The sequence below is a fragment of the Zootermopsis nevadensis genome, unplaced genomic scaffold, assembly GCF_977971745.1.
Source record: "Zootermopsis nevadensis isolate Lab colony 2312 unplaced genomic scaffold, Znev_1.0 Znev_ptg000224l, whole genome shotgun sequence".
Classification (NCBI taxonomy): Eukaryota; Metazoa; Arthropoda; class Insecta; order Blattodea; family Termopsidae; genus Zootermopsis; species Zootermopsis nevadensis.
In genome coordinates, this window is record NW_028259353.1 from 43,168 (window position 1) to 56,027 (window position 12,860).

Here is a 12,860-nt window from a genome sequence, read left to right on the forward strand (position 1 = left end):
GTGATTTAGCAAAAGCTTTTGACTGTGTAAATCATGAAATTTTGTTGGATAAATTGCATTTTTATGGCATTCAAGGAATAGCAGCGCAATGGTTCAGATCCTATTTAACAGATCAAAGTAAAAGCACCTAAAAACAAACGAAATTTTTTCTCAAACTGGGGAACAATAAAACATGGAGTCCCCCAAGGGTCAATTTTAGGTCCCTTGCTTTTTATAATATACATAAATGACCTTCCTCCAATAATAAAAACAATAAATACTTCAACAGAACCCATAATATTTGCTGATGACACAAGCGTTATAATTTAAAATAAAAATTTTGATGATTTCTGTTCAACATCAAACATAGTTCTGTCTCATATGAGTAAATGGTTTACTGCTAACAAGCTGACCCTAAATCTAGATAAAATTTATAACAAATAACTCACCACAATGTGCTTCAAGTATTGGTTATGATGCGAAGTATATACAAGAGTCGATAAACACAAAATTATTGGGTTTGAAAATTGATAATCACCTAAATTGGACTAATCATATTGATGAACTGATACCTAAGTTAAGTGGCGCATGTTACGCAGTTAGATCTCTGTTCCACGTCAGCAACACTGACACACTCAGATCAGTATATTTTGCATATTTTCACTATTTAATGAAATTTGGAATAATTTTTGGGGGGAAATTCATCAAACATCAAAAAGATATTCACTTTACAAAAGAAAATTGTTAGGTTATTGGCTGGTGTAAAACCTAGGAATTCATGTAGAAGTCTATTTAAGAGATTAGAGATCTTAGCTCTCGTTAATGAACTTTATTGTAAATAACCAAGAACTCTTTCAAACTAATTCTGCTGTACACAGCGTCAACACAAGGAATAAAAATCAGCTTCATAGACCAATTGCCAGTTTTCAGAAGAGTGCATATTATGCAGGGATCAAAATTTTCAACAGTCTACCATCAAATCTCACAAGTCTTGTAAATAAAAAGGCACAATTTAAATCAGCATTGAAGAGATACTTAATTACACACTCCTTTTACTCTGTCGATGAATTCCTAATGTCTACAAGTAAGTCGTAATTTATCCTTTGTATTTTTGTGACATTTATATGACTTGTATTTGTATAACATGTATTGTATTATTATGACTTATTCTACATTCTATTGTCATCTGACTAACTTATGGATCCATGGAATGTAATAAAGATGCATGTATGTATGTATGTCCAATCAGGATAATACTTGGAGGGTGGTTTGGCATTAGATGTGTGTGTGTTTGTGTATGAGTAAGTGGCAGTACAGAACAGATTTATTTATTTTCATATCTTGGACCCCCATTAAATTACTTTAATAACCAAATTACAGTCTACTAGTGAAGGGAAAAGGTTGTGTTGTGTTTTGGAAAAAAAACACTTATATAAGAGCATGTGCGAATTCAATAGAACAATTTGCGCGGTCTTAGATTTATTTGCTGTGCTCCCATCTGAAACATGAATTCCTGCATTTACCCCAGTCAGGCAGAGAGGCCATTGGCAAATATATCTGGGGACAATGCCACAGAACGTCTGCATATATAATAAGATTCTCCGCATCATTTCCTATAATTGTGATCTGAACATGGCACGATATAGCATATACTTGAAGACGGCCGTCTTCCGGGTTGTTGCGCCGTGCAGTCTGGTAGAAGTTTACTGACGTTTCAGAGGTCCTTGCTGCCTCCATTATCAGGGCGATAGGTTACTCATAAAAAACAACCCAGTCTCACTGCCATAAAAACCTCAAATCCTACATAGCATATGGTTAGGTTAGTATGAAATGTGTATTTGTCTATATAATGATGCATTATCAAATCCACTATATTTACTGCATTTACTTAAAAGATATCAATACAATAAAATGAGGTGATACATGATTATCTCTGCACCTTTTATGTTCCCCATCTTCACAAAAAGGTTCACATTTCAGAAGGAAAAAAATTGAACGGGGAGGGGGGGGGGGAATGTACTAAAAAAGATGCTCTCCATATACATATAATTTTATGGAAGCTCTAATTTTATGTTTTCAAGCTAATTTATTCTTTTAAAATATCCATCGAAGCACAATATTATATCTGGATGAATTACTTTGTATTAGCAGATCGTTGAAATGTATGACTAAGTGATAGATCTCTTACATGTATAGAATTATAGTATCCTTTAAAGCAGAACACATTTTGTCACCCGAATATTAGTAATTTTAATTTCTGTTATCGTAACATGCTTGTATTTAATTCTTTGGATAAGTCGACATGACTATAAGAGAATGATAGATAAAAACACTTAACTTAAATCTTGAAGAATTCCGTATCTTTATATATTGTATGAGATTTTGATGATGATATTGGTTAATTATTAAATATCTAAGATTGTAGCACCTTATTGGATTGGGAGAAGATTTGGAAGCAGATTTCTGTACTGAAAAAGACAGTCCGAGAATTGGGCCACATGCAGTTCCAGATATTTACAGAAGTAAGGTTTAATAGAAATAAACAGAAATCAGGATTTAATAAAAAAATATGCCTGTAGTCTGTATATAATTTCATTACATCGTCACACTCATAGCTGTAAATATGTTTGTATATCCTCCGATTTGTGAAGTAGATTCTACTTCACTTGTATTTTAGATTTAATTTGTAGTTTAAACAAGACTACTGTGTTTTTACAAAACCTGATGATACATATATATTTATATATTTTAAATCTTGTCCGTCTAATCACAATAAACTCTTATTAAATATTAAAATATTACAATAATTAACATTTAAAATATATCAAATGATGTTCTTTATCGAAATATTCGATTTACATTAGACCATCATTTTTTCACGACATGTTTCAGTTCCTAAAAGAACTATCTTCAGGTGAATATAATTATATGAAGATTCAAATCAATAATAACTTAAATACAATTTCTATATATTATTTTAGCGCACATTTTTATCAGATATCAAACGATGTTCTTTTCCAGATTTTATTCCATTTTAATAGCATACTCGATGTTGTTCTGTATATGTACATCATGCTCGATATGACTTTGGTGTTAATTATTGTAATATTTTAATATTTAATAAGAATTTATTGTGATTAGACGGACAAGATTTAAAATATATATTTATTATATCACAATATGACGCAACTTTACCATCTCCTGATGATATATGTTTCTAGATTTTCCAAAGTACTCAATAAAATTATTCTTTTTTCCATTTCTGTTTGTTTGTTTGTTTATTTCAAAACCCAGTGTCGTCATTAGTTTTCACATGACAAAACTTCCTCACAATAAGAGTGTTAACCACTTTCTTGTCGAATGTAATGTTCGTCTTCTGGACTGAGGCTTGTAAGTAGATTGTAACATTTTGGATTGACGTACGTCCTCCATCTTCCAGGGTGAAGTGATGATAGATGCAGTATCTTTTACCAGTGTGTTCACGTCCACCTACTTACAAGTTTAATCGACATTCAAACTCAGAAGACAAACACTGACATCTTGTCATGAGAACCTCAGGTCTCATTTGAAATTTGTCATAATTATAATAATTTTTCTGAAAGGCGAAGCTGATTTACACGAGTATAACATACCTTTGAAGCAGAAGAAAAGAAAAGTCAATAATGAAGCAATCATGCAGTTTCAGCTTCTTCTGAAGAATGAAACAAGGGAATCCGTTTATGAAGAAAAGTAGAGAAAGTAGAGAGAGAAAGGTGAGTTTGGTTGTATCGATCAGGGCCCTGAAAACCAACCAGACCACTAACACGGCCCTTTTCAGGGCCCTGATCCATACAATCAAACTCACCTTTCTCTCTCTATTTTCTCTCCCTCTCCCACTCTCGCCCACGTGCTACCATTGGTCCAATCCCATAAATGCTCCCATTGGCTCGGGGCAGGCTACACCTTTCACTTCCCGGCCTATAAACCCAGCACCTCACACCCTATTGGCATATTCATCGCCCTGATGACGGAGGCAGTATGACCTCTGAAGCGTTGGGTTAACATCGACCAGACTACACAGCGCAACAACCCAGAAGACAGAAATCTTCATACTCATCGCCCTGATGACGGAGACAGTATGACCTCTGAAACGTCGGTAAACATCGACCAGACTACACAGCACAATAACCCAGAAGACGGATATCTTCAAGATACAAGCTCCTTCTTCTTCACTGTGTATTATTACCCCTGCATAGATCATCCATCCTGTAAGTAAAAATAATATATTATGATATTAAAAGGAAACACTGTCATATAGTTAAGCAGTGTTATTCTACTGACGAAATAAGCAACAGAAACATGTGAACTATCTATTTGTTAGCTAAACAACCAAATCATGCACACAGCAAGCTAATAAATGCAAGTGCTGGCACACAATATAAAAAAAACAGACTAGAATTGTATTCTCGTGAGCCTACTGACAAGGCAACACTTTTAATGCTGCAGAAGTTAACTATTAATCTGTATTTCATGATAACAGGTACACAAACTTAGTCGGTAAACAACGAACTTTTAAAACTCTTAAAATGGCATTGCAGGGGCTGGAAAAGATTTACCACTCACAGAATAGCAAGTATAATTTATGCAATATAAAGCATTAATGTGCACACATGCAGGCACACGTATGCGCACACACAACATCCTATCCAACTTCAAACTTTTCACCAAATGTAACAGCAAAAAAGATTAAATATTCCAAGAACCCTCCAACCCAACCAGACACTGAAGATGAACGTGGTTGATACAGAGAAGAGGCTTAGTATTCTATCTTGCTCTTAGTTTATTTAGTACCTGTGTATTGTAACATCCCCATGGGACTGAATGGCGGATACGCGTTGTGCGGTGAGGAAGATAAACTGGAAGTCTGTCTTCTGTCGGGGATGGTTCGATGATCCTTTGATGATTCATCATATCCTGAAATATAAAATATTTAACTAAAGAAGCAACAAAAACCTTAAAACAAGGACTTACAAAATCACCTATGAAATGCCAATGTAAGGATAACATTTATACAAAGCCTACTCTGCTTCCTATAAATCATGTGGCCTATTTATTCGTTCTACGTGTCGTCTGGTGACGGCGTAGCTTACAGTTCTCATACAATTTACTCTGAATACCATGCATGGCACAGGTCACATTTGAGGATTATGTCTACGATACCTCAGTCTTTGTGGAAATCACTATATTAAAATTAAAATTAAAATATGGTGTATACAGTCACACGCTAAAGTTAGAAATGTATTCCAACTATGAATTTGTGACTCATGAATTCAGAGTGAAAAGCAAACTAGAAGGGATTTATGTACAATGATTCTGTCAAAATAAATACATTAACATCATCACACAATTCTGTTGACCATACACATTTGAAAATATGCAAAATACTGGGCAAATAAATTGTAAAATATGGTACAAAAATCGATAAGGTGTAACATATACAGAAGAAGAATGCAGACCAGATACAGCGCAGAATTAAAACAAACAAGGCAGAGTTACAAGGGAACCAGGGAGATGCTGGCAAGGTGATGAGGCTGATAAAGGCATTAAGATACTTAATCCATGAAGACGAGAAGGTATAAATGAATGAGAAAATGAAAGCCACAAACAATCATTCAAGGCAGAATTGGCACAATGCCTGTACCAAGTACCACAAACTAATTTCTAGGTAACAGGAAACAAGAACAAAAGGATTTGCGAAGTCCTATTTCTCACTGTATTGTACTCTTTGCTGCTCTTACCGCAGAGAAATAAAATCCATCCAAGATATAGAAAGGTGGCTTAATAGCTTCCCAAAGGGCCATGATTAAACAAACAATGGCGTATGAACAATCTCCTGTAGGCATGATGTCTTCTACATGAGGGTCATTCATAGACGACACTTTCACTTCCGTCTGTTTTTGGTGATCAATCTTAATTTCACCCTGCAATCAACATTTGCCAAAATCAAAGTCTCTGAGGAGACACAAACACATTACAAATTAAAAACATAGTTAACAGAACACATAAGAGGCCACAAACATCAAACATCTGATTCAGCTTTCACTATCAAACCCCAAACACTTTTGCCTACATACGATTTAATTTACTTCTATTAATTTTTCACTTAAAATTAAATATCATCCCACCACACGTCTGACAATACGTTGGATTTGAGAGAGACTACTTGTCCATAAAACAGAAAAGTTGAGAAGTACTGTTTTAGAGAAATGTTCTGATTCTTACTTTGCGTCCGCACCCTTGGAGCAAACTCTCGAAAAGGGACTTCACTTGCAAATCAATCATATCACGTGGTTCGATCATGTTTTCTAGAACCTGAAACATACAAAACAGAAACTAAATAACCACAGAAGAAACAGTTCAAATTCCTATAAAATTAGACAACAGCTACTACAGTCTTCAAAAATGCAACTCAAAATACCTGGTAGGGCAGGAGTACCTGAACAGCTGCATTTTCACCTTATCCAGCGAAAAATTATTAGCCACAGCTACTAGGATTCATACTACCCACGTAACAAATATCAACAATTCAGAGGAACATACTGCCTCGATATTTTCAGCCCTAAAGATGGAAGCAGGACGTTCCTCAGGAATGTTGGTATTTACATACAAATCCACATGGATTTACAACCCACAAGACCAATATTTGCGGATTAACAACAACGGCTTCATGAATTCATATTTAACAACTTAACAAATGTTTAACAAGCTAAGAAATGTATGCACAGCGTAACAGTGATGGTCCAATGTCTGTGATGTCAGTTGTCTGGAATCAGCAACAATTGATCCATAACCACTGTGCCCCTGCCAGCAGCTTCCAAAGTCTGATTTCTCACTCAAATGAAAGTAGCATTTTTTAAAAAATGTGCATTTCTCATTTAATAGTACCACACCAAAGGAGTTGCACAGAAGTGGCACTTAATCATTGATTGCAAATGACACCGAGTTTATTACTTTCACTTACATCAAAACTTGATGTTGCAACTTCCAGTGCAAAATTTACAAGTGTAACTCATACTATTACAAAGATTTAACAAAATGTAAGCAAGCACGATAAATATGAAGTTGATGCAATGTTGCAATGTGTAGTCTGGTTGAAACTCGCCTACATCGCAGAGGCGCTTAATGCCTCCGAAACGTTGGTAAATTTCTACCATAACCTAGAAGACAAGTCACCTGATTTCTTGCTGCTTGCACATTACAATCTGCACAAATAGAAAACATTCAAATACAATCTTATTCTTCTTCAGTTGGTGGACCCTGGCTTCCTTACATACAATACAAAATTTCCCTGCCTTATTTTACTTCCCCTGAGTATTACAATTTTTAATAGTAAATGAGTAGTAATTTCTCTGGAATAAACACAGCATAAAACAAACAACCATTGCAGCAGTGTAGTTACCATGTGCTTTATACACAGGAGGTCCCTGGTTCAAATTTCAGCCTGGAGACCTATTATCCTGAGACTTCCCTCAGTCCTTCCAGGCACATCCTGGGTCAGTACCTTAAATTAGGTGAGGACAAGATAGCACTCCCTCCACACCCTTTCCCATCCATTATATATCATCTAATGCCATAAAGTCTTAACTAGTAGCTAATGACAGTGGCGAAAAATAAACCACAAACAAATAAAAATATAATTTTTAAAGCAAGTGACATCCACAAAATCCGTCACCAACGGCGTATTTCCTGAAAGGATAAACAGAAAGTGGGGATGAAATTCGAGTTTCTCACAGAGAACAGGTGAGTATCAAAGTCATGGAAGAACATATTTCCTCCAGTATGTTCCTCCAAGACAAAAGGTACCCACCTACAAACCCACATGGCAACAGACAGAAAATGGGATCTCAAGCCAAGTTAATTGTAAATTTGTCTGAATAAAATAAAACTGGTACTGCTGTTCAGTCTGATATGCATTCACTACAGCGCAGATGCAAATAAGTGCATTACACAATTTAATCATTTAAAGAGGAAATGACAGCCATCTGAATTGTAAAAAAGTTGTAACAAAACTCATTCTATTGTAAACATTAATCAACATTTGAACAGAATAACAACCTCTTTCTTAGATATTAAGGGACGGTAGACGGTAGACTACTGTCCCTTAATATCGGACACACAACACATCACTTACAACCCAATATAAAACATCCAAGCACAACCTCCAAATTTAAAGGAGAGACAAAACTTAAAACCAAACAAATCAATATACGCAACGCAAGATGTACAACAGTTTTTAAAATTGATAGACCTGATGATGATGTAATACACATTGAAACATGTCGTCAATACAAAAAATGTAACAAGATACTCTTTCTTAGAGTTTAAAATGGTAGTGACCTTTCGTTTATTTGACATCGACTCTGCACATGACCATTTTATTTGTCCTACCTTCCTTGCCTTCATAAAGAATTTGTACTTCTGAGAACTGCTACTGTTTAGGAATTCCAGGACATCTTCCCGATTCAGAATTGTTACAGGATTGTCAATTTGTATGTTGAATGCTGAAACAATTTTGTCCAGTTCTTCTTTTTTCCTGGAAATTACTTCACCTGCAACAGGAAACAAGTGAGAAATGATATACACAGTAATGTAACCCACTGACCCAAATGTGATCAACTGCTACTCCAAACAAACTATTTCATTGAGACGGTCGGGACCTGGTGCCAATTTAACGAAGATGAAAGGATAGGCAATGTGCCACTTACAGAAATCTTCAATATTTAAAAGCTGTAAATTTTGTAATATAGTAGAGTCAATCGAGACTATTAGTTTGAATGGAGTACAGTACATAAATCTTGTAAATCAACCTTCACCCAAGTTATTAATTCAATACATCAAGTAACGCGAGTTGAAATAAACTGAAACTTCCTATATAATGCTGTATATGGAGGAAGACCAACAGGACTCTCAGAAAAGAAGAAGCCTAATATGACACTTTTACGCAATTTCAGTAAAATGGGCCTGAAATCTGCGTATCTTTTTAAACAGCCAAAAATAGAACATATTTGAAACAAATATGACAAAACAGACATTTACACATAATCAGTGTGCATGGTAAAATGCCCTCTTAAAACACATATACAATCAGGAAGGGGACAAGTCATATTTTATTTATAAAAAACTAATTGTTTAAAGATAACAAATTTCTTGTTGAGAGCATCCAATATATGAGATGAAGGAAAAGCAGAGGGAAAGAAAGCCCAGTACCTTCTTCTGACTTTATTTCGTATGTGCCGCGACCAGTTGCATCGAAGCGTCTCCTTACAATTATATGGTCACCATATTGTTCTCTCTCGTAATTAAGGTGACCAGTATTCTTCAATGTCACTTCGATGGTAGCAGTGACTTTACCCTTCTTTATAAATTCTGGAAGAAACAGGAACAATTCTAAAATTCTGATACACACACTTAATCTTCCTTCCAATATCATATGAAATAAAATTAAAGTTTTGGACCAAATCCACTGTTCATTCAGTATTAGGTTAACTGAGGGGATCCTTCGCAATTCTCATGTTCTCTAATTCAGTCATTTGGGCTTGATGATATTAAACATCACGATCTTACAAAATTTACTTAATGGGTTGGCAATAAATACCATGGTATAATTTTTTTTATCAGTGCAGGAATGGTAAGTCATGGTAGGAGAATATCCAGCGCACAATATGCTGGATCTTCTCTGCCCCCTGAGTTACCAAGCTCACACATGTACACACTATGAATTATTTTATATAATCAGATTAAAGAAATTTAAAAACATAAATAATATGTACTGGGAAATTAGTTTTAAGGGAAGATAAGAGATGACAAATTTCAGTTCATTACCTGTGTAGACTGTACACTCAGACTTTTCAGACTGGACTAAATTCAAGCTAGATAAGCAAAGACTAAACCTATGACCTTAGCAACTTGTTACAATATGTTACCTTTCAAAGAGGTTCCTCTCTTAATAGCTCTTGGGTTACCTCCCAAACCAAGTACAAGAGCATAAACTATCGCAGTTTTGCCACTGCCATTCTTCCCAAAAACAAAATTACCTCTTCCGTTCAGACGAACCTCCAAGGATGAGTGGCACATGAAATTTGTTATGTATATTTTTTCAATGATCCCAGATTTTGGTTCCTGTAATGTCAATATTCTTTTAAAATAAAATTGCAGTAAACTCTACAAATGAGGCAAACTTGTCCCTGAGCACTAGAACCATGCTAGTTCAGTTGCAACACATCAATCACATTTATAATAATCAATCTTCAGGGGCTCCTATAATGTATAAAGTTCCACACTTTTCTGTCAATTCATGACACACAGATTGAAACTTCAATCTGCAGTACAACAAAAGTGGAACTCCAAGATCCAAATTCTTAAAATGTTCACACATGAATACACGACTTAGAAGAAACCCAGGCACCAAAACAAATATTTAGTAACATGGCAACCTGGTACATATTATAATTTATGCTCTGCGTGTGTAATCATGTGCCTATAAATAAGGACTCATATACAGTATATATTCACGCATGTACGCGCACACACACCAGTTACATAGAACTCACATTTGAGGGGTGTCCACTAGAACTGGATTCGTCTCCGTCATTATCTCTTCGGAATTTAGAGGTGCTCGGTGCATCGTCTGATTCTCGAACTCGCTCATCTCGACTGCCAGAGTTCTTTTGTTCAAGTGAAGCTCCTTTCACATTCATTTTTAAAGATGACCTACAGAATCAGAAACATGTGAGAACTACAACTTTACTTCTTAGATAATTTCATAAAAATGTAACAAACTTAATTTGACAGACTTCAACACAACTTACATGCGTAATACCTGTCTCATATAAACCGTACTTCTTGAATGAATTATCCTAGAAATAAGATAGAACTTTCTTTCTGCTGTTACGTCCTCCCTTACATCCAAACTAAGTAACCACATCTAAACAATTACTCATAAAACACACAAAATATGTAGCTTAAACTCAAATTTTAAATATTTCACGATACTGTATCACATCACTACTCGCTTACACAGGCCCACCTGACTCAATTCTCATTCAGCTAGACACTAGATGTACGTAATTTTTAATAGGTCTTATTTCATAAGGAATTCAAGAATAAACAAATATGCAATTTCCACATTTACTTCTAGTCAATCAACATAATCTGGACATGTGAAGGCCAGAGTGAGCGAGCAATTTCGCATGAGATACGGGTCAAATGCCATTTTTAGATCAATGAAATCTAAAATCCTACAATGAGCTGGGTTTATGGCTTGAAATAGAAATCTAAGGAATTCACACTGAATTTCTTGGTAAACATCAATTTGGAAGGCACGTACTTGGAGGAGCTGGTAATTATATAATTCCCCGTGTTACATGATGGTGTTCGCTCGACTCGCCACCAAAGTCAATTTCCATTTATGCCTGTGTCCTGCCAGTGGTCTCCTTACTTCAAACATGAGGTACACATTTCATATACCTCCAATGCGCGCTACATGTCTCCTCCATCAAGCCCTCCTAGATTTTATTATCGTAACAATATTTTTGAATACGCTGGATACTACGTGCAGAACGTAAAGCCTTTGTGTTTGCATTTCTGTACAAAAAGTGCTCAAAATCGTTTATATCGAGGGGAAAGTATGGAATTTGACATAAACCGACCAGTCCAAAAAAAGAATATTAATTAACAAGAAACAGAACAAGGGGGAACAAATTACAAAATATTCTATCAACTGGTTTCAAGGCACACATTTCTTTCTACTCGGATCCCAAATACATCCATCCACATTCAATTCGACTCGAATGTAGAGAAGTTTACACAGCCCTGTTTTAGTTGCAAAGAATAACAACATACTAGGTCTCTCTTCACACACGAACATGTTTTGGTCATTTAAAATTACGTAACTTCAGTATCGCAAACCAGACAGCGTCGAATGACAGAATAATTAGTTAATAATTAACCGGAAAGTATTCAGGATGGACGGCCAGTGGCGTAGTTTAAGGTACCATCCAGGCATCTTCCTGGAGATACTGAGGAAAATCATGAAATACCTCCATCAGAAAGCACGGTCTTTGGGCTGAGAACAGAGCCTCACAAATACGAAACCCGAACTGTAATTATGTGACTGCGATGATGTTCTTTGTCACTGAACAAGTAGACCTATTTTCTATACGTGTTTGAGGATTCTTACGTTAGTAAGGGAAAATTGACTGCATAAAAACGTAACAAATGGCTGCTCAGTCAATATGTTCTTGAAGAAAGGTACATTTATCATTAATTATATTACAAAAATAACGTTATATAAATCAATAATGGACTGAATCGTTTCCTTGGCTTTATAAACTCGTCATTAAAGAAAAACTAAGATGATTTTGGTAAGATCTGAGTTCCCCACGGCGACGAGTATGATGATGGGGGCACAAGGATCTGAAACGGCGGTCAATATCTACCAAACTATAAACGGCTTCCGTACAGACTAAACTTTTAGACGACTAATAGTGCCTTCCACTGACGTTAAATTGTTTCGACGGGTAAGATCGAGCGAGTTCACCCGGTGACTGCCACGACTGCACACTGGCCGGCAGAAAAGCAGCTCATTCATTACAATTGCAGTGCCTAATTGGGCACCTCCAAATACAAATTAGAGAAAAATCCGGGCCAGCCTTGTGACATATTCTGGCCTCCTGACGATAACTGACAGATACAATGACCTGAATGTTAACGCCATCCGCAAGTTAAAAATGAACTCGGACACGCTGTCAAAAATGTATCCCCTTTTAAACCGTTGCTCTAACACTTTTAAGTTTTTCATTCGGGCTACTACGGCAACCGCTGCTCGTTGTTGTCCCCATTTT

General features: G+C 35.8%; 1 protein-coding gene across 12 annotated transcripts in view; it reads right to left on the bottom strand.

Annotated features, from left to right (window-relative positions):
• LOC147870674 (structural maintenance of chromosomes protein 6-like) overlaps positions 1 to 12,860 on the bottom strand; it is a 28,250-nt gene that overhangs the window by 4,843 nt on the left and 10,547 nt on the right. For 8 of the 12 annotated variants that reach the window (XM_087342185.1, XM_087342182.1, XM_087342186.1 and 5 more), the window contains exons 3-9: positions 10,569 to 10,728; positions 9,942 to 10,137; positions 9,226 to 9,384; positions 8,407 to 8,567; positions 6,241 to 6,330; positions 5,757 to 5,939; positions 4,810 to 4,932 (exon numbers count right to left, since the gene is read on the bottom strand). In XM_087342185.1, coding sequence (XP_087198311.1) covers positions 4,810 to 4,932; positions 5,757 to 5,939; positions 6,241 to 6,330; positions 8,407 to 8,567; positions 9,226 to 9,384; positions 9,942 to 10,137; positions 10,569 to 10,728 — 1,072 coding nt within the window. Of the gene's footprint in view, positions 1 to 1,441; positions 4,225 to 4,809; positions 4,933 to 5,756; positions 5,940 to 6,240; positions 6,331 to 8,406; positions 8,568 to 9,225; positions 9,385 to 9,941; positions 10,138 to 10,568; positions 10,729 to 12,860 lie in introns of those variants that run through there. The other 4 variants (XM_087342193.1, XM_087342192.1, XM_087342187.1 and 1 more) reach the window with 4 other exon arrangements.